Source organism: Pinus tabuliformis, chromosome 9, assembly GCF_031772625.1.
Source record: "Pinus tabuliformis cultivar Carrire ecotype Pingquan chromosome 9, CPIR1, whole genome shotgun sequence".
Lineage (NCBI taxonomy): Eukaryota > Viridiplantae > Streptophyta > Pinopsida > Pinales > Pinaceae > Pinus > Pinus tabuliformis.
Genome location: NC_142307.1, coordinates 1484172967 through 1484195996, shown reverse-complemented (window position 1 = coordinate 1484195996; position 23030 = coordinate 1484172967). Strand labels below are relative to the sequence as shown.

General features: G+C 41.1%; 1 protein-coding gene across 1 annotated transcript in view; it reads right to left on the bottom strand.

The window, feature by feature from the left end:
- The window catches only part of LOC149154228 (uncharacterized), a 53475-nt gene extending 39059 nt beyond the window's left edge, over positions 1–14416 (bottom strand). Inside the window, exons 1-4 of the mRNA XM_089443793.1 lie at positions 14223–14416; positions 13801–14005; positions 13545–13652; positions 12674–12841 (exon numbers count right to left, since the gene is read on the bottom strand). Of these exons, the coding sequence (XP_089299919.1) occupies positions 12674–12841; positions 13545–13652; positions 13801–13902 (378 nt within the window). The 5' untranslated portion in view covers positions 13903–14005; positions 14223–14416. The remainder of the gene's footprint in view (positions 1–12673; positions 12842–13544; positions 13653–13800; positions 14006–14222) is intronic.
- Positions 14417–23030: the final 8614 nt, after the last annotated feature.

The window sequence follows — 23030 nt, the reverse complement described above, 5'->3', positions numbered from 1 at the left end:
CTGATCTCATTAACGCCTGGATTGAATGGGGCAATCATAACAGGGGTTCAAAAGCTGTGAACCTTCCCATTATTGTCAATTGGACTATCTGGAAGACCAGGAACAAATTGATTTTCGATGAGCGTGCGATACAATGGCCCCTTATTGAAGCTGGTATTATCACTGCTTTTACCGAGCTTCCTGATCCGCCTCCACCAAAACAGCGCAGATCAAACCCACCTCCCATCATCGAACAGGGTACCCCGTGGGCCTTCTTTGACGGCGCAGCCAATGTTCAAAGCTGTGGGGGGGGTATCATCCTACATATATCGAAGAACCGTTGCTACCACATCAAAGCGGGTCTGGGTACTGGAACTAACAATTTTGCCGAACTCATGACCTTGCGTCATCTGCTACACTTTGCCTTAAGCCATCACTGCACAAGCATCAACATTTTTGGTGACTCACAGATTATCATAAATTGGATCAATAGAATTTCTACATGTCACTCGCACACACTCAGAGTCATTCTTGATGAAGTTTTTCAGCTCAAAGAGGCTTTCAGCCATATCAATGTGACTCACATCTACAGGGAACATAACCAGGATGCTGACAAATTTTCCAAGGAGGCCGCGCTGATGGAACAAGGACTCTGGGAGATAACCGAGATATTGGAACAGCAGGAACAAAAATTTTATCATCGCCCATACATAGACCCGTTGTATCCTACAGCGGGTCTTCACGCAACTTAATTATAATCCAGCATTTTGACAGCAGTTTTTTATATGACAGTATATATGTATGTAAATTTTTTGTACATCTAAAGGATGCCAAATAAGGCATCAATGAATTACACAGTTTACAGAGAACTGAACAGAACCAAACCAGCACAGTTATGTAATTTTGAAAACAGTGAACAAGGTAATGCGTTTCAGCATCTACATATGTAATCTTTCATATTAATGAAATTTTACGGATTTTTCCAGTGGAAAAAAAAGATCTATCACATCTACATTCCAAATTAGAGAAATGCCATACTGAACAACACGCATAAAAAAAAAACACCAATAAACTAGCTCACACTCCACATAAAAAGTTATTTTGATAGCCAAAGGAGAAAATCTCTACATTACCAACCACAATAGTTCATGCATAGCTTGCAAATTCATAAATCAGCACTCTAACTCAATAAGATTACACTTTTACTATAGTAAAACTTCAAAGATACAAGAGAGAATCCACCATAAAACTTTCAAGATAACCTTAAAATACCAAAGATATCCAAGACATTCACAATTTGCTACACAAGAATATAGAGAGAGAAGAACACTTCAGGTAGGGTAACACCATCAAATACTCCTTATGGAAGGAATCACTCCATAAGCCATGCTTGTTACAAGACAATACAATCCAACACACATCGAATACAATGATATTCATGTGTATTTATACTTTCTCATGAGTATTCCTAGGAGTCTATGCCAAATGCCCCTTTATATTATATTATTTCCTTTTAATTACATAGTGGGCATATTCCATTATTATGGCCACATTACATTCATTATCCACTTGGGTAACTATACGTACCCCATATTATTCTCCCTAGGTACATTATATTCAATCCCCCTTGGCATGTTTTGTCCTTGAAACATGGGAAGAAGCCATATAATATGACCCATTAAGAAATGTAGTCAACTAGTACCATGCATGAGCATCCAACCATCCTAGTGAAATGTGGACATAGGGTCCAACTATGGCCTTTCCTCGATCTTGATTATGGTTTCTCTTTAAGTTCCATGTCTTCACTATGTTGCTTTTATATCTACATGCATTGCTTTTAGTCCTCTGTGCCGATTGCCTCTTTGGTTCAATGTTGATCAATAGTAAGTTTGTTGATGCTCATGCCCATGCCTTGATGATTGTTGCTTCTCTAGGTGGTGTGGGTGGCAATATATAACTACCTTAGCTATCAATTATTTTTTCTTTGACTCTTCAACACGTATTCATGCATTTCCTTAGTTTCATCTTCCTTTTTATGCCCTCCAATTGGATTTTATTCAAATGTTTTTGTAATCTCTTCCTCTGATTTAACTTTGGACTCTTCATTTGATGTGTCATTAGGTATTGCAATTATTTTCTCTGTAGTGATTTCTTCATGTGGCCCCTTGGGCCCTTCTTGCTTACTAAGAGACATATCCTACAATTTGATCTTCTTTTTCTCATACCAAAGCTTCAAAAACTTCTTTTGCACATTAATATTAACTATACCAATTGATTTCATCCAAGGATATCCCAAAACAATATCCACATCATCCATATCTATAGCATAAAAATATGAATGCAACACATATTTATCCATGGTAATTTTCAAATCTTTAAAAATTTGAACATTTTCACCTTCAACCTGTGTGCTTTGAATATTCTTTGTGGGAACTTGCAATCTTTTAGCCAAATTAACATTGATGAAATTGCGTTTCCAACTAAGCTTAATATAAACAATGGCCTTCTCTTGTTGAATACATCCATGAACTTGTAATAACAAATTGTCACATGAGAAACAAATCAATAGCAGAAACATGATTAAGTCTCAAAATATTCAAGCCCTACTCTCACCACACTAATCTCAAGCTCAATATAAGTAACAATACCATTTCCATGTTTAACAAGTCCACCACTTGTATATTCAATCTAACAAAGTAATATAGAACCAAACCCTTTAGTATGCTTCTCAAACTTGAGAGAAAGATGTTCTTGTGTAATGTTCCCAGGAAATTAATTGCCTAAGGGACGAAATAGCCTATTGATCCCCGTAGGCTACAGTCCTCAATAAAGGGGAAAAACCCCAAAATTTCCAATTATGGGCAAGTTTTGGGGCAGCTGGGCAAAGAAACCCAAATCTGGGGTTTGAAGGGAAATTTACTCAATCATTTAAGGAGGAGAGACCCCTCTAGGAAATCTATAAATATGAGAGGGATGAATTCATCTTGATCATCATTGGATTGGAACATTTGTCTCTAATTTTCTTTGAGCCTAAGGCTCTAAGGGTTTTAAGACTCCTTTTCCCTTGTCAATTTCGGTGGTGAAAGATTCCATCCTAGTTGACCTCCTCTTGTTATTCCACTCTATTCTAGGCAAAGGTTTCATCTAAGGCAACGAATTCTTGGAGACTTGATTCTGTTTTAGCATAGGAATTCTATTTGAGGAAGCAAGCTTTTATTGGTCTTGATTTATTTTGGGCATAGGGGCATCATTGACGGCAGTGACTTTTCTGTTGATATCGGGCTTTATTCTGGGCACAGGAATTATCCTTTGGAAGACACTGAAGTCTCTGCTTGTCTTTTGATATGGTTTTAGCACAGAAATTACCACTGGAGAGAACGAAAATCTTTTGTTTGATTTTCGTCCTTGTATAAGAATATCAATGTGGAAGGATAGCGAAGACTATCAAACCCCAGGCTCTGGCATAGCACATACATTTGGAGGCCGCAAAACTTGCTCTTACACTTTCTGTCTTGGCTGCAGGAAACCGTCCGTTTAGGGAAGCCAATCTTGCAACAATTCCTGAGGAGTTACGGTAGGGTGATTTTCTGGAAATTACAAAGCTGCGTCAAATTACATGAGTGAACATCACCCTGTGGAATTTCCACAATCTTGGGTCTAGGTTAGAATCTTAGAATCTCTAAAGCTACCAAACCAAGAATCTCAACAAGAACTACTTTGCACAGCGGAAAATATAAAGCAGTAAATCACATATGCACAAGTATACACAATTTTTAACAATTACTGTACAAGAATGTACAACCCAACCTTCGTTATATTAAACCAAGTCTGAATAATACAACATTCTATGGTATACAAGATACAATGACAACATGCTGCACAGACTCGATGTCGTATCTTGTCTTGTCGGTCCTTCACCTCTGTACTGCTCACTAGTTGTGCCTTAGTCCATCAAGGCCATAATACATCGAGACTTCAAGAGGGTTTCCACCTAACATTGTTGCGCGTCACTTCTGTAGCATGTACACGGGCTGATCCAATCTGCTCTCTAGGTAGGCCTAATTCTTGAGCTCCAAACTGCCAAGCTAGAAGTCACCTTTGTCCATTAAGGTACTGCACATCAGCACCAAACTTCACCCAACCTTCAGCTCCTCTTCGTCAATTCAAGATAACTCATCTAGGGCTACTTTGGGTTATCAACACATTGCCCTCCTCCAGACCAATGATGCCCAATCCTCCACTGCAGAATCTGCCCCTAATTGGGGTTACTTATCGCTCAAGACAATCCCAATACACAGCTCCCACAGGCTGCTCCATTTCTGATCCAATATTGGTCAACTTCTTTGACCCAATGCACCTCCAAACGCTGCTCCAAATCTGCTTGCACACTGTTGTTCGTGACTGTTATGGTTAGGGCACACCACTACAGCCCTAAACTTCTCTAACAGTCCACAAACAAAATTCTAGAAAACTATGGTTTAGGCTGGGAGTTACACTCCTCCACGCTGAAGGTAAGGGCTAAAACTAGCCCTTCAAATAGCCCATGCAAGCCTTGTTGCTATGGTATGGCCTGCGACCTACCACACAGCACTTTTGTTGCAATATGCTACCCTCAAGCACTGCCATAGTCCATCCGCAATCCTCCAAAACAGCCCCAAACAGACTTGTTTCCAGCCCTTAAGGCCTTGACCTAGAAGCCAACATACTCAGCCTCCAACAACAATCTTTGGACCTTGTTCTTCCCTTGAAACATTCCTCCAACCCACGCTACCCTAGCCTCCCTTGCTACGGCCTCAAAATAGAGATCTCCCTTCCTCCACGAGTTGTCCTCAAGGAATGTGTTACACAAAAGGATGTGTAAAATGAATCTCCTTCACCCTCTATTTATACACAAATGAGGGGCTCCACGAATTTAAGAAGAGACATGTCTTTTGGACAATTTTACTTCAAGCCTACATGACTTGAATACCAAATAATTATTTGTCAACTTCAAAAATTCATTTCTCCACTTCTACAACTCGGAATTCGATGATTCTTGAAGCGTTGGATTCTCCTTTCCGCCCTCTATCATCTCATGCCATCACATGTAGAAATGTGCTCCCAGAAATGCCCAAAACATGATTTGGTGCAAAACCCCATACTTGGGTTCCAAGCCCACAAGTGACCCTTGTGGCGCTTTGCCCTCCAAACCCTGAACCCTAGGGCTTGGAGTACCTCCCAAGCTACACAAATCAACACTCCCTCTTAGCGAGGGAGGTACTTCCAAGACTAGGAAGTATCTCGTCATCATCATCACTGCTCGCAACACTTGCCCAACTCCTGCGCTCACAATCGCAGCAATCCCTATATAGTGAACTACGCCCTTCTCGAAAGTGTCGCTGTCACTGCTGGAAGCACCCTGCTTCTTCTTCTTTTCCTGTAACGTCTTCCACTCTCTCCATGATTCCTTCTTGGCAGTTATAGGAGCACCCTTGCTCCCCACTGACCACGCGCTCTTCTTGGACTGCAAAGTCTCCCTCTGAATCTGCAAGCTCCCTCTCGAACTCGACTCCCTTTGAGTCTCTAGAATCTGGACCTTCTCAGGAAGGTGAACCTTCTTCTCGGGAACCTGTACCTACTCCTCTGAAGCTTGCACCTGCACCTGCTTCTCTGGAACCTACACCTGCTCCACCTACTTCTCATGATCCATAGGCTTTCCCATCAACCTATATAGACCATGCTCTCTAACTCCAAGTATGATACCAACGGAGCTAGAGCCTCTAGGCCTGAGTCTTGCCTTCCCATCCTAGAACAAGACCTCAAACCCCTTCTTCTCGATCATCGAGACAAAAATCACGCTATATCTGAGCCCTGATACAAATAATACATCTTGGACCCGCATCACTCGTCCTATCTCCATCCTGAATGGCACAACACCCGATCCTCGAATCTCCAACTGACTCTTGTCACCCAACACCATGTGCAACTTTGAGTCCCATTTAGCTAGAGTCTCAAAAACCTCCTGTGACCCTGTCATATGTTTTGTGCACCACTGTCCACATACCATCCATCCCCATCAATAGTACCCTACGAGAAATGAGAAATCATAGCAAAGTCCTCCTCTTCCAATCTCCTGGTGAGATCATCTATCTCAACTGAAGTGGCAACACCGGCGACCTACTTTCCTTTCCTCTTCTCATCATCTCCCTTCTTCTTCATCGGACATCTTGACAATAATGACCCATCTCGCCACAGTTGAAACACTTGACTTTACTCAAGTCCTTTTGCGTACCTTCATTCATGCTGCAAGTGCCACATCATCATCAAAAGTCTTCTTCTTTGGATGAAGATCCTCGTCTCGCAACTCTTCCTGAATGAAGTCATCCCACAACCTATTCTAGTCTGGAAACTTCTCTCTGGAAATGATTCATTTGATGAAGGGCTTCCATTCCTCGGTGAACCTTTCAAGGCAATCCTAACCATATCTCCATTTGAAATAGTCACACCGACGGAAGCAAGCTCATCTATGACTTGAGACAATCTCGTCAAATACGAAGTCACGCCTTCACCCTTTATCATCTTGGTGGACTTTAGCTTATCCTCCAATACCAATACCCAGTTCTCGTTCTTATTTTGCAACAAATTCTGAAGAGCCATCCACATCACATGTGTGGTGTTATTCCCGGACAAATGAGGTATTAGGGCATCCTTCACACCATCCAGGATGATCAATCTCGCCCTCGTATCCAAATACTAGTACACTTACAGCGCCTTTGGGTCAGTTGGCTTCTTGATGGCTTTCTTGGCGAAGTCCCAAATCATGTTGACCTACAAGACCAACTTGATCCTTTCCTTCCATGGACTATAGTTGGACAACCCCTCCAACATGTTCTCATACCGGATACCAACCTGCTGTTGAATTTTCTAAGTCTATCCATTAGAAAATTAATTTGTATTTTGCTGGTTTATTTCTTCTACTTGTTTAAATTTGAACAAGTTATTTAATACATTTAAATACCGAAATAAACACAATACAGTCACAACATCTACAGATCATCAACTGAAAGAAAACAAGCACACAAGTGACACTGTTATTTTTGGACAAATGTCCCTGGAAAAACCCAATGCGAGAAAACCAGTGCAGCTATTCAGAGGGTTATATTATTATGCAGTCTATCTAAGTACAACGGGGTGCCTAATCAGCTCACCCGACAGAGAAAAAATACACGGCAGCAATACCTCTATATCCGGAAATAGGTATTCAAAAAACTTGTCCCACGAAACCCTCTCTGGCACAACTGAAGCTCAGCGCTGGCCCCTCTGGCCTCTGCGTCAGCCTCCTACTAACCTGTATCAACACCAGGACCCTCTGCGTCAACCCTCTGAGGCACTGCATAGCCTCTAAGACCCTCTACGTCACTCCAGCAACCTCTGCGTGGATGACGCAGTCCCTCTAGCCTTTGCGTTGTCTCTGCTGGGCTCTGCGTAGCCTGGACTGGTTGTTGCTCTCGCTCTCTCTGCTTCTGCACTGGTCTCTCAGTACTGTCTCTGCCTCTCTGCCTCGTACTCACTACCCCTCGTTGTTGATCACTGATTCAACTTTGCTTAGCAACCCCGCTCTAGCAAAATGAATGACTAATCACTCTAGTGTGTTCTCCAACTGACCCTCAAGCCTCCTCTTATACTTTTCTCGTTGGTCCATCAACGGTCGAGATTAAATCTCTAATCAACGGCTAAGATTAGATTTGGCTTGATCCATGACTTTTAGAACCTTCTAACCCAGTTTTATATTAATACCCATTAATATTTTATTTTTTCTAAGTTTAGACTTAGGAACTCCATTAAAAACATTAATTATTTTAATATCTCCCAAACCGAGTACAATATGTCCAAACCATTTCTGGGTCTTGGAGATCTCATGTGCTTTAGCCGCTCCACCAATTTTCATGGCTAGAGCACATCCGATGCTACCCCAAATCAACACTTGCAACTTCGACATTGTCACCTACAATGTGACCAACTGCCTCTTAAGCCGTACTTCACTATGCACAACTCTGATTCGCTGATTTCCAAAGTAGCTGACACACGCTCTAATACCATGTTGAATTTCCACGATCTTGGGTCTAGGTTAGAATCTTAGAATCTCTGACGCTACCAAACCAAGAATCTCAACAAGAACTACTTTGCACAGCGGAAAATATAAAGTAATAAATCACAAATGCACAAGTATACACAATTTTTAACAATTATTGTACAAGAATGTACAACCCAATCTTCGTTATATTAAACCAAATCTGAATAATACAACAGCCTATGGTATACAGGATACAATGACAAACACGCTGCGCAGACTCAATGTCGTATCTTTTCATATCGGTCCTTCGCCTCCGTACTGTTCACTAGTTGTGCCTTAGTCCATCAAGGCCACAACACATCGAGACTCCATAAGGGCTGCCACCTAACACTATTGCACGTCACTTTTGTAGCATGTACACGGGCTGATCCAATCTGCTCTCTGGGTAGGCCTAATTCCCGAGCTCCAAACTACCAGGCTAGCAGTCACCTTTGTCCATTAAGGTACTGCACATTGGCACCAAACTTCACCCAACCTTCAGCTCCTCTTCGTCACTTCAAGATAGCTCGTCTAGGGCTACTTTGGGCTATCAACACGCTGCCCTCCACCAAACCAATGATGCCCAATCATCCACTGCGGAATCTGCTCCTAATTGGGGTTACTTATCGCTCAAGACAATCCCAATACACGGCTCCCACAGGCTGCTCCAATTCTGATCCAATTCTGGTCAACTTCTTTGACCCAACGCACCTCCAAACGCTACTCCAAATCTTCTTGCACACCACTAGGACACACTGCTACAGCCCTAAACTTCTCCAACAGTCCACAAACAGCTCTCTAGAAAACTGTGGTTTAGGCTGGGAGATACACTCCTCCATGCTGAGGGTAAGGGCTAAAACCAGCCCTTCAAATAGCCCACGCAAGCCTTGCTGCTGTGGTATGGCCTGCGGCCTACCACACAACACTTCTGTTGCAATACGCTGCCCTCAAACACTGCCACAGTCCATCCGCAATCCTCCAAAACAGCCCCAAACAGACTTGTTTCCAGCCCTTAAGGCCTCGGCCTAGCAGCCAGCATACTCGGCCTCCAACAGCAATCTTTGGACCCTGTTCTGCCCTTGAAACAGTCCTCCAACCCACGCTGCCCTAGTCTCCCTTGCTGCGGCCTCAAAACAGAGATCTCCCTTCCTCCACAAGCTGTCCTCAAGGAATGGGCTGCACAAAAGGATGAGTAAAATGAATCTCCTTCGCCCTCTATTTATACACAAATGAGGGGCTCCACGAATTTAAGAAGAGACATGTCTTTTGGACAATTTTACTTCAAGCCTGCATGACTTGAATACCAAATAATTATTTGTCAACTTCAAAAATTCATTTCTCCACTTCTACAACTCAGAATTCAACAATTCTCGAAGCATTGGATTCTCCTTTCCACCCTCTATCGTCTCATGCCATCACATGTAGAAATGTGCTCCCAGAAATGGCCAAAACATGATTGGTGCAAAACCCCATACTTGGGTTCCAAGCCCACAAGTGACCCTTGTGATGCTTTGCCCTCCAAACCCCAAACCCTAGGGCTTGGAGTACCTCGCAAGCTACACAAATCAACACACCCCTGTAACTAAGTTTGGAAGATTTGGATGACTGGATGCCCCTCGCAGAAATCTAGCGCACCTCAAGATGGAGCCCTAGCACTCTTGCTGTAGGAGACAGGTCCTGAAGCAGAACGTAGAGTCTTGAAGGGTACGTTGTGGGTCAAGCTACCAAGTAATCAAACCTGCACTAAAGTCAAAGGCATGAACAGAGCAGTTTCATGTCATCACAACGTAGCTTGGACAGAATAGTCGCAGAGTAGAACAGGATCTGATTTTTAACATTTTAAATAGTCGTATTACACAGTGAAGCTGAGACATTAAAAGTATCAAGTTTCAATGTAATTACAGACCGCAGGACTGATTATATTATCTGGTTGCTCAAACTCAGTTAAGATTGTAACCTTGGGACTGGAATGAACTGTTCGTTACATTGTTGATTGGGAAATATATTCTATATTGAAGTGCTATCTTATGAATTGCTGACTGTGGATGTATTAAAGCTGTTACCTTGTGAATTGTTGGAAACTGTTGAAAAAGACCTAACTGCGTGAGAAACCTTAGGGCAAAATTACCCTAGCACTCTACATCTTGACTTGATCATAGATGATGTGCAATGGTACTTTGCAACTAGGTAATGGTATCCTCTCCCTCTCTCTCTCTCTCTCCATCCAAATCGCCATTTTTAGCTCCATCCAAAGTTCCAACCAATCGCTTCAAGGTCCTCAATGAGGACAATGGCCAAGAAGATCCAATTGAAGAGAAAACATGAAAAGCAAATCCAATGGAAGTGAGACAACACTCCACCAATGAACCATTAGAAGAGGGGACAAATAGAAAGAAAGAACATTCAAAATGACTTGAGGAAGAGAACCTTAACCACAAGACGAGCCCAATCCACACACTCCTTTGTATGTGGGGGCTCTCAAGCATTCCGATGTATTTTGTTAGGAAACTAGTATGTCAAGTAGTATACTAGTCATTATGTAAATAGAGCAAGAGGTTGGGGAAAAGGAAACTCAGCACTCAATCTCACTTTCTTTGGAGATTGAAAAACTGTGGACAACACCCTTTACCCTCATTTTGTATCATCTCAGGTTGTCTAGGTTTGGCCACAGTGTTTTTTTTCTTTTAATACAATCTAACGGTCATTATTAAAAAAAATACAGGTTAAATTATCGTACTTGTGATGCATAGTTGATCCTCTTAAAATTTCTGATCATAGTTTAGCAGTTTCTGCAATTTAAATATTATACCCTAAAATTAGGTAACTAAAAACGTAAACTTCAATTAAAACAATAAATTCTAGATGCTAGATTGTACAAACACGCCACACTAAAAAATACAAACAACAAGTACATAGATATGAGCTCTCAATCATGTCTATTTATTAACTAGAGAAAACAGAAATACCCCATCTCTCACACTCCTAATGTCTTAATAAAAAACTAGAAATTTTAACATGATACCAAAGCATGTCGTCTAAAATCTTCCAAGATCTATGTATGGAGTGCATTGTTTCCTATGAGAGGAGTTGTCAAAGGGTTTCCGTGGGTGCAATGCCCTAATTTTAGTTATTGAGGCAAATCTGTGGGTAAGATAGGCACTCAGATTTGTGAGAGGTTTGTCAGTGAGATGCCCATCAGACTCTAGTGGTTGGAGTGTTCTTTACGCTAGAGAGAGGCAATCTGCACTTCTAATAGGTTGCTAATTTGAATGATTTCCAACTGAATGTTTATTTGAGGTGTGTATAAAGAGTTGGAGGGATAACTAGTCTTGATCGCAAAGAATGTGGCCATCTAGAGGATGTTTCCAACTTTACACCTTGAAAGTGCCAACTGCAGATGCTACTAGAGGAATTTGATCTATGGTGTTTTGTGGATGCTAAGGTTACATCTACCAATCCTGTGCAATTGATCGAACACAACAAAAAGACAGGCAAAGGGAAGAGAATAATCCTTGATTCTGTGGAGAATCATTTGATCCCTCACTTCATGGAGAAGTCATGGGAAAAGTATTATGCCTTGAACACTCTGTACCAAAGTATGAATATGTCTCACAAGATGTTGCTGAAGAATAAGCTCATTGCCACATGCATGAGCAATATAGACATAGACATAGTAGCCAACAACTTGATGAAGATCACCAAGCTTCAAAACTAGCTCATTGCTATCAGCATGAAGGTGGAGGATGGGGAGTTGGTGCCCATAGCACTAGATGGATTCTCCTCATCTCAGAACCCATTTGTTAGTGGTATCTATGCTCGTGAGAAGATTCCCAACTTTAAGAAGCTTTGGGATGATTTCATCCAAGAGGAAACCAAGCTAGAGACAATTTCAACCAGAGCGGAGGAGATCCAAAACCTAGCCCTCATCAGGAAGGTAAGGATAGGAGATAAGAATGGAGGACCTGACAGCAAAGAGGAAGAATCAAATTCTTCAAACTAGGGGAAGAAAGACTTGAGTCACATGAAGTATTTCAAGTGCCATAAGATGAGCCACACTATGCATCTTGGACGAGTTAGTATCCAGACTTGAGATAACATTCAGGGCACATTGAGATAACATTGGGTGGAGAAACTTGAGATATTTCCACTGTATTGAGAGGTGTAAATCAGTTTTTCAGTTCGTAGTTTTAGGGAAGTTAACAAAGCCATGCAGCAAAGTATTGTGTATTTGGTAACTTAAAAATCTATGTCAGCACTTGTTCAAGTTGTTATCTCCATTCATAATATGTTAGAACTCCAAAACCTGAAAAGTATCAAAACAGGTGTTTTGGCAGTACACTCCTAAAAAAGAGTTAAGCGGGGAGAAATATTTCAACAACATAGCTCCATGTGGTGCAAGATTAAAAAATAAAGAAAACGCAACTTAACCATTCAATATGATTTTCAACCCAACAGTGCAGTAGTGGCAATTGTCAAACATGAAAGCTTCCTCATTCAGTTCTGCATTGTATTACAGTTTCTACCAAAGCAGGTTTCTTATTCATAAAACATAACATGCATTCCTGATTCAAAAAGATAAATAAGCAAAGTCACAAGACTTACAGACTCCGCTACCCATCCATCTTTGAAATAGAACTCCACAAGTTCAAATCCTCTGCAATCAAAGAGCATTAAGGGAGCAAACTCCTGAGATTCGCTATCTTCAATAGTGTACGGATGCCCCCGCCCTGGAATCATCGATATGTTTCCATCCCTGCCACAGAACTTACACTGCATACCAGGGAAAAGACAAATAAGATTAAATGAGATTATTCACGATCTTGGAAAGAGAAAACTTTTAAAAAACAATCTCCACCCTCTAAAGAATTTAGCTCGGATGCACAGAAGATAGATATCATATCAGCAGAAAAATATCTGTAGAGCTCCACAGGTCAATCGACTGATGCAACACAAAGATAATCTGAGGTCAAGTCTACTGAGATCATTTTAGTGCATTAACGAGGGCAGGCATTTTGGGTTATAGTGATACAAATGCTCTGACCGAATCTATATATAGTCGAGTCGAAATCAACATAACTACTTGAATTGGAGATTTGACTCAGAGTCGAACCAGCTATGGTTGAATAGACAACCTGAATGTCCAACTGTATTACACTACTTAAATATATGGTTGAATTGACAACCTGAATGTTCAACTATATTACAATACTTAGATATTAGAATGCAGCTGACATAACTTCCTTTAACAATTAAAAGCATCGGGTATGATATTAAGAGCCTAATAAGGTCCAGTTATACCAATTTGACCTGTCGAACATATGTTAAGTCCTCGTGCACACACAGTCCATGGACCCAGTTATACATGAGAAAAATACAAACTTAATCCCTTACAAAGCTTGGTTTTACCACAGTTCAAGTATTTTTTCCTATTTGATTCATGCACAGATAATATAAGAAAATGTAAGTAACCCACCTTCTGCACAAGATGAGCTGAGCCTCTACCTTTGGGGAGGTCCACCATTTCTGACAGTGTGACACACGATTCCTTCTGGCTCACTTCTCCGCAGTTTCCGCATTTCAACTAGTGAAAATACCCAACAATGCTTTAAGCTTTTTGAATGACAAAACAAAGCATGGTTTCTATAATTTATGTCTACTTCTCTATATGAAAGTCTATGCTATACAAACCCGCCAAAAAATGTATGGGTGTGAAAGTAGAAAAATCCAACCTTTAAGTAGTAGGAGAAATCAGGATCATCACAACCACCCTGAGGTTGAAAATTGGTGAGATTCTCTAGCTCCGCCTTGATTTCCAAGATAAGTTGTACCATCTTGGGCTGCCCACAATAAGCAGTACTCGGCAAAGAATTCCACACTATCCCAACTCCTGCCCAACCACAACCCTATCCTCTCCGTTCAATTATATAACAAGGCCTGCATCACCAGAAAGGTCAGATTAGATTGGAACTCCAACATAAACCAATCAAATCAACATGCTAGTAAATCAATTACACAATTAAAATTCCACTTGCAGGGCAGTTAATATTCTGCATTATATACTGTGGCAATTGTAATGGCCTTGTAAAAAACAGATGAAATTTGCTGAGATAATTAGGTTTCAAAAAGATATCGAAGGGAATAGGTTGCCCACCTTTACAACACCCCACACCTGAGAATGGCCAGGAAAATCCGCAATTCATTACTTTTAATTGCGGATAAACAGAGACAAAACCAGTAAGACGCCTCTACGAATAAAAGTTGAACAGTTTCCTTCGCAAAATTGGGCCTATGATTGAACAACAGTTTGTCTAATCGAATACGGAGTTGTCCATTGCCAATTTAGATGTGGACGCACATATTCCTTAAATCCACGACGAAAGCTTTTCGCCTCTTTGTCCGCATGTAAGTTATAGTGAATAATTATTATTATTATTCAATTTTATCGGTGTAAGAGATTTTTTTATTCTGGATTTATTTTCATTCCTAAGTTTATGAAGGCATCATACTCTATCTCTTTGGTTTTGAATCTATGACCTTTGGAGGAAACACATGCTCTCAACCATTAGGCCCACTCAAGCTGTATAAAAAGAGTCAAATTATACCCCAAAAAATCCATATATTCTAAAATATTTAGACAATTTTGATATCAATAGTGAGTTCTTTATAATCAATAAAAATAAAACACCAAATAGGAAGCAACAATGTATGAGTTTCAAGAAAGATGTTATTCATTCATTACTCAACAATAATACGAAATTTTATTATAATGATAATAATAAGCATCTGATTTTAAGATCATGGCCAAATCAGATATTAAATTGGTGTATGAGACTCTCTAATTTGTGGGAAAAGGGATTCTTTGGTGTATGAGACTCTCTTATTTGTGGGACAAGGGATTCATGTCCGCACAACGATTTGGCTGCTAAAGCCTAAAGAGATGTACATACTCTACCCCCATCTAGATTTTAACATGTGACCTCCTACTAGGAAATGTGTGCGCTTAACAATTATCTACTCTATTGACCATTAAAAGTCTAAACTCTTTATGAATTAATGCTAACTTGGTGTATAACCATAAGCCTATATCATATGTGTTTTAATCAATTTAGTTTTACTATGAAAGTTGGCATTTTTCTTCTTTTGGTGGGCTTAAATGATTCTTATGCCACCACATAGCATTGTAAACATGTCTCTCATTCAAGAAACCAAACTATTTAGAAGCAAATTACTTGGACAACATTGGCTCAATCATCTTGGCTATGACTTTTACTATGATTTTGTAGATAGAGTTGCACAATGGTATTGATCTAAAGTCCTCAAAAGTATCAAGGTTAGATTTTTTGGAATAAAAGAAATGAGAGAGGAATTGAAGACCTCCATTACTTTCCTTGAGGTCCTATATTTCTCTACCATAGCCAATAGATCCCCCTTTATATGGTCATAGGAACCAATATGAAATTCATTGGACCAACCATCAAATTAGGGTTTTTTTCTTATTGGAAAGAGTAAGCAATATCCTTTAACTCCTTTGTCATTGGGGTCATCATGAGATCTTTTTGGTTGTCCTCCATAAACTTAGGGTAAAAGGAAGAGAATATCATTATCTCTACAATGTTGGCCCTTTTGGCTCGTTAAAAGGTGATTAGAAATGTGATGTTCCTACCTTAGAGATTACTTGAAACCTATTTACTCTAGCCTTTGCTACATTTTTAATGTTCTATGTAGTATTTATATTTTTTCTCATTTTTGTGTAATTATAAAAGAAATGTGTGGTTTTGTGTCCATTTTCAACCCACAAAGCTTTTCTTTTGAGTTTCCATAAAGCACTTTTAATTTAGCAATTCCCTCTTGGCATCTTCTAGTTTTTTTAAAGTTGAAAGATCATCTTACATTGAATAACCACTAGCATTCTACTTAAAAATATGAACTATGTAATTTTCCGCAACCTACATATCCATGAGAGAGCTATTCAGTTTATATTTTCAACCATTCAATAGTGGGTTAGTTAATTTTCTTTAAGGATTCATTAAATTTAAACATAACATATTCCTCATTCTTATAATTCATGTGTTCCCATTCCCTTCTGACAATATCCTTGTATTGTTCATCCTATAACTAGTGGTAGTTAAATCTAGAGTCCGTGCTTCTCCATCTTAATAGAAATATGGGAGTGACCAAATATTCCCTACGGTCCCACTCATTATCTTACTTTTGCTACCTCTATTAGTATCCTACTAGAGACAATGGACCTGTCAATCCTTTTTGAGATAACATCATCCCCTAGACTATTGTTTCTCCAAGTCGGAGACAACTCAACAAGTTCCACATCACATAAATTTACATCTTCAAATTTATGTATAAAGAGGACAACTAGAAGGCGTGGTTTTGTATTCCTCCTTTTAATCTCTCCTTTCATCATGGTGAAGTTAGGTCTCCCCCTAATATAACATTCTCACTTCTATTGTTATCTTGCTCAAACCATTCCTCACGTAACTCCTTTCTATTCGAATAGGGTCCATACACATTGAAAATAGTGAATAATTCCCCCTACCTCTAGAATTGAAACTCAAATTTAATCTTAACTTGATCAATATATATTAGAAACCCTACACCTCTTGTTCCATCCAATTTTCAATCCCCTTGACTTGCTTGCTACTTCCAAAGCCACAAATTACCAATCTTTTATAATTCCTTCCAATGAATCAATGGTTGCATTATCTAACCATAGTTTCTTACAAACAAATAAAATCATATTATGAGTTATTATAAATCTACGGATTGCACCCTTCTTATGGGATGCGCCAACCCCTTGAATGTTCAATGTGTTGTGGCCACAACCACCACCCTGTTAAAACCTTCTCTGGTAGCAAATTTGAATGGGTCCCCTAGAAGTTTGATCTTTCATTTCTCCGAATGATGACTCTCCGAATGATCTGTTTTTATCCCAGGGATTTTAACTCTCTGTCGAGTTAAATCTTCAATTCTTAATGGTTAAGACCCCCTCAATAAGTCTCTGCAGCATGATTCATTTATAACCCAGTCTAGCCCTTCATTCATATCCTTCATCGGGACTTTTTCAATCCTCATAAACCTTCATGGTGCTCTATGCCCACACATATAACCAACCCCCACTCTTTACTATGGGTGTATATGGACTCAACCCTCAAAACCTTCTATCGCGTCCTTATTTCTATATCAATGCTTTGATAATAGAAATACTATACAAATATGCATAACTTACCCTTTTCGCGCTTCCTCGGTCTTTACACATCTCTCGATGCATGCCTTCATCGCTTATCGCAATCACTTGACCACTCCTCCATCGCATATCGCTTTTCGCATTGGTAAAGGGCTAAGGTCTATCTCCCATGAGTTACTGCGATGCTATCAAGTCTCCGATCGCATCGGATATCGCAATCGGCACTTTCAACGCTGATACATAAGGCGCACCGCGATACACCAGACCCACCAGGATTATTAAACATAACACATATATTTTTCGGGTCCGCTTCCCCAATCGCAAATTGCAATCGGTAGAGTTCAATGTTTATACATAAAGTGCGATGCGATATGGTAGACCCACCGGAATTATTAACCGCAGTGCATATATTTTTTGGGTCCGGCCTATCGCAAATCGCAATCGGCGAAGCCCAAGGCTTATACATAAGGCGCGATGCGATATGGCGGACCCGCCAGGACTATTAAACACAACTTATATATTTTCGGGTCTGGCCAATCGCAAATCGCAATCGGCAGTCGGAGAAAGTGAAGCGACATGTGATATGCGAAGGGGCGATGAGTGGACCCGACGATAATTATAGATCTGGGTGTATAGTATTTGAAGTCCGGCCTTATGGTTCGGCTACGGGTTTTCCCGTGTATTCCCATGTGTTCCGATAAAGTGTTGTGGTCCAGGTTTTTAAAAGAAAATCCGATAGAGTGAATGGTCCGCTTTTGAAGCATTGTCAAGCGATTCTTGAATAAAAATGAATATTATGGGCAACGAGAATACATGTTAGGAATTATAGTGCAATAATCATTTGATAGAGGAGCTTGAAGACTGGAGGAAGATGGGTGGGTTAGGGTTCCTGCTCTGGTCTATGCCGTGACGTACTGGTTTTGCAGTCTGCTCTCGCCGTCTACCCCTATAACAGCTTTCGAAACCGCCTCTGTCATCGACTGCCCGCCTTCCTACCTCTTTCCTTGTTACTTCCCGCCTGCATTCTCCCTAACCATAGTTGTTACCAGTTAGCACTTTCACCTGGGTAGTTTTAACCTTTCACCGTTTACCCTTCCTCTGTTCCTCGTTTCGATTCCGCAGGCAGCTGTCAGCTAACGACTGAGATAGTTATGGAGGATAACTTAGATTATTCAGCGGACCCATCGGAAGGTGAGCCCATTTGGACAGAGGCGAGACCACTCTTGAGGGTTTCTACTCATTTGACAATGAAATCTCTGAGGAGATAGGTGCCCTTCCCTCCATCTCTAGTCCTCGTTACAAGTCGGTCTCGTTGCCAAAAGACACCCCTATAAACCCGGAGTTCATTTCTCAGCCGCTTTCACCTTGCACTTTGGCTTTTGCTGAGCCTCAAGATGCCCCTAAAGGCCTAACCCTAGGCGCGGCCTCTGCTTCGTTCCCCTCCTCGTCTAGCTCCGACAAACCCTTATCTGAACCCCTCTTGACCTCGGCCTCTCTAGCATCCACCTGTTCTACATTTCTTACCCCGACGACTCCCCTACAAGGCAATTTTACTGGCATCAGCTCCATTCCTGAGTTTTTTGCTTCCTTCCTGTCAGACACTGTTAGGGTTTCATCATCTCCAACAACTACTCAAACTATCGTTCTACCAGAAGTGGCGGCCTACAGGTTCAGAGAGGGGTCTAAGAGGAAGCGGAGTCTCAAGCTTAAGAACTGCGAAGTTTTTCTAAAATTCACAGAGGATACTCCGTTACTGGAGTCTATGGAGTCGTTGGAGAAAGTTCTGGTGGGTCGGGTCAGAGGCAGACAATACAGTGTGGAGCGTCTGCAGAAATGGACCATGGAGGTATGGGGCCATCACCTAAATGACCCCCCCAGGGTACAGACTTTTGTTAAAGGATGGTTTGTGATGCACTTTAGTTGCTTGGCACATACCAATTAGGTCCTTTCGACTATTTGGCACATTGACCAAGCCCCTGTTCTCCTTCGGAGGTGGACACCGATGTTCGATCCTGAACAAGAACGGGTGGATGCCGGACCTATCTAGGTTCGCCTCCCGGGGCTTCCATTTCACTTCTGGATGGAGGACATTTTCAAGAGGATTGGGAACGCTCTTGGTAACTACCTCACATACGATGCCTCATTCCAGACTACGGGGCACATGGCATATGCTAGGATCCTTGTACACATGGACCTATCTGATGGAGTTCTAGAACATATCAATATACAGTGGAGGAATATCACTAGACGACAGATCCTGGACTATGAGGGCATCCCATTCAGGTGCCGGAGATGTCACAGAGTTGGGCATTTGTTCAAAGATTTCCCCCTTAATGGTGGTTCTTCCAGGAAAGCTCCGAGATAGGAGCCATTGACCAGAGAAGTTTTCGATCAGGTGGAACAACCTCGGTCCTCAGAGGAATTGCCTTGGCACACCGTTTCGCCTGTTAGGAGGACTGAAACTCACTCTACCCCTCCGGCGGTGACTTCTCCTCCAGCTAAGTCCTCACAGAAGAAACGAGGAAGGCCTCCACTTCGACCTCCTCCTCCGTCATCAGATATTGCCCGGTCTGCCTCTGGTGATTCCATCGACTCGGGTATGAGCACCCCTCTTCCTTTTTCCTCTCTTTGTTTCTCATTTGTTAGCGATTTTTTGTCATCTGGTTTCTCTTTGGATTTGGGTCATGGGCCAGTATCATCTGCTCCCCCTACCCAGATCACTTGTGACATCTCCCCCTCTCTCCCTATCATTGCCCCCACTCCCCCCTCTCTATCGTCTACTCCCCCTAACCCTCACTCTTCATCTGCTATTATCCCTGCAATGTAGGGGTATCAGACCCGTTCAAAGGCTAAGAGACAGGCGGTGGATCATGTTGGCCTTGATATTATCTCTCCCCCCCATCGCATAAACTCCATCGAGGCTAACCCTCTTCTATTACAAAAGCACAATCCCAAGCGGGCGATGACATTGCAGCTGGTAAACAGTCCACTATCCCTGGGGTCCTTAGAGCTAGAGAAACCCCCTCTAGACCCCCTCCATGAAGATTCTCTCATACAATTGTCATGGGCTTGCTAGGCCTGAGAAAAAACTGGCACTCTGTCGGATAGTTCAATCCGATCATCTTGACATTATTTTCTTACAAGAGACCCTTGGCCCCATTGCTGACATTTCTAGACTCCTTGAGCACATGCTTCCGGGGTGGAAGTTCACTGGCCTTGATGCACAACAGAGATCTGGAGGTATATCCTTCGGATATAATGCTTGTTCCATTAAAATGATCAAATGTTGGGGAGGGGTTGGTCATATTGGAGTAGACATTTTTTTAGCAAACCTAGGCATGAATTTTAGAATTTTTAATATCTACGGGTCGTGCCAAAACGGACCCGCCGCGATTATTAAACATAACACATATATTTTTCAAGTCTGTTTCCCCAATCGCAAGTTGCAATCGGCAAAGTTCAATGTTTATACATAAAGCGCGATGCGATATGGCGGACCCGCTGGAATTATAAAACGCAGTGCATATATTTTTCGGGTCCAACCTATCGCAAATCGTAATCGGCGGAGCCCAAGGCTTATACATAAGGTGCGATGCGATATGGCAGACCCGCCGGGACTATTAAATGCAACTTATATATTTTCGGGTCCGGCCAATCGCAAATCGCAATCGGCAGTTGGAGAAAGTGAAGCAACATGCGATATGCGAAGGGGCGATGAGTGGACCCGATGATAATTATAGATCCAGGTGTATAGTATTTGAAGTCCGGCCTTATGGTTCGGCTGCGGTTTTCCTGTGTATTCCCATGTGTTCCGATAAAGTGTTGTGGTTCGGGTTTTTAAAAGAAAATCCGATAGAGTGAATGGTCCACTTTTGAAGCATTGTCAAGCGATTCTTGAATAAAAATGAATATTATGGGCAACGAGAATACATGTTACAACAGGTTTAGTGGTTTAATAATTATAGTTGCTCTGCGTTGCGAGATTAAATAGAAACTGTGACTGAATGCAAGGTTTGTTTGTGGGCATGTTTGTCATATTTCTCATAATCATAGCTAATATGAACTATTTCTGCAGGCAAGGACCAAGAGAAGAAAGGCGAGTTCGAGTGGACCCGGTAACGGATAAATGTGATTTATATCAAGACGACACCTCTGCACCACCGATGTCAATATTGCAAAGACATACTCTACAAGAAAGGGATACGAACTGCCATAGTGCATAATGGAGGCACGCTCTATGTCAAGAGGAAGCACTCATGACAGCGCTGATCCATCAAGATGTTATTACCTCCAAACACACCTTCAATCATGCCAGATGTGGGATGATGAGTGCAGTGTCTTTAGTTTCCTTCAAGAAATAATAGGGAATAACATCCGCTCAATACAGGTGTGAAGAGATGACACGCAGTCATTCTCTTTTAATCAACATCTATTCATTTCCCCAGGAAATGAAGCGCTCCAGCAGATATGCCCTCTACGTGTCAGCCGTTTCACCGATCGATTCTACATCTGTATATTTTAATGTGTATATGGAAAAGAGCAGGAAGGTGGAAAGTCGGGGGGGAAGATGGAGGGTCAGTCTTTTCTGCATAAGTATTACCTCCGGAGATGGGTAGAGGACTTTTTTTGGGGCAGAACAGCTTTTGATTTATTGTGCTAATAAAGAAGATTGTTTGGGTCAAGAAGGAGCCTTTTTCAGATTTATTTTCCTCTTCTTTCATGTGTTTAGAATCAGGGTGTTGTTGCTGGCATAAATATAAATGTGTTTTGTTTTGTGCAGATTGATAACGATACAGCTTATGACTAGTCTTGGTTATTTGAATGTAATTCTTTATCATGGTTAACTCATGAGCGGTCCCCGATTCAAAACTATATTAAACATCAGTTGCAAGTTTATTTGTAGGAACAAGAATGTGCATTCTTGTATGAATAATTAGATTGCAATTAAGCTTTAATACAACCTTGTTCATTTGTGAACTCAGTAATTGATTCATTTGGACTTGGAATCTATATATGATGTTTAATCTCTTTTATTATGCTCCTGCAAGATAGATTAGAATAGTTAAGATTAGTATAAGTAGGTAGAATTAGTATAGATAGGACTTAATACATATAGGTTAGCTGTTTCTTTTGTTGATTTAATTGAAGTCTTCCTCCGGGGAGCAATCTTTCAACACCTATAACAGTTTACGAGATCCTTTAAAACTCGTTGGAACTAGCCACTCCAAACAAAAGCAGATCTAATCGGGGCCTGCGATCGGGTTAGTTCCCCTTGTTGGCATAGCGAAAATTTGTCGCGTTAACACAATGATAGTAGAATCATGAATTAACCTTTTTTAAGAGCTTCCTTGTTGTAAGGGTCCCTAGGATCGTGCTTTAGTTTCTTGTAGTAACCTCTATTTTTACTTTTTCTTTTGCTAAAAGAATATTGGACTTCCTCCTTAGAGTTATCGATAATCCAAAATCACTTCTATAAAATTATAGGCCTCCTTCTATTTCTAAGTCTCGAGATGCAACATATAAAGATTTAGAGGATCTATGATGGTATATTTTTCCTTCTTCTACTCCATTGGACCATTTAAGTCCTTAACCTTCTTGCAATCTACCCTCTTAGAGTATTTCCTAGACCCAATTGTTCTTATAGAGGAAGGATATGTGAGTTACCTGATTTCCTTTTCCTCCTTTGCCAATTGATCCTACTTTACTCTTACTGCTAACAAAGTCTCTAATGTTACAAGGCTTATTTCCATATCATTCTCC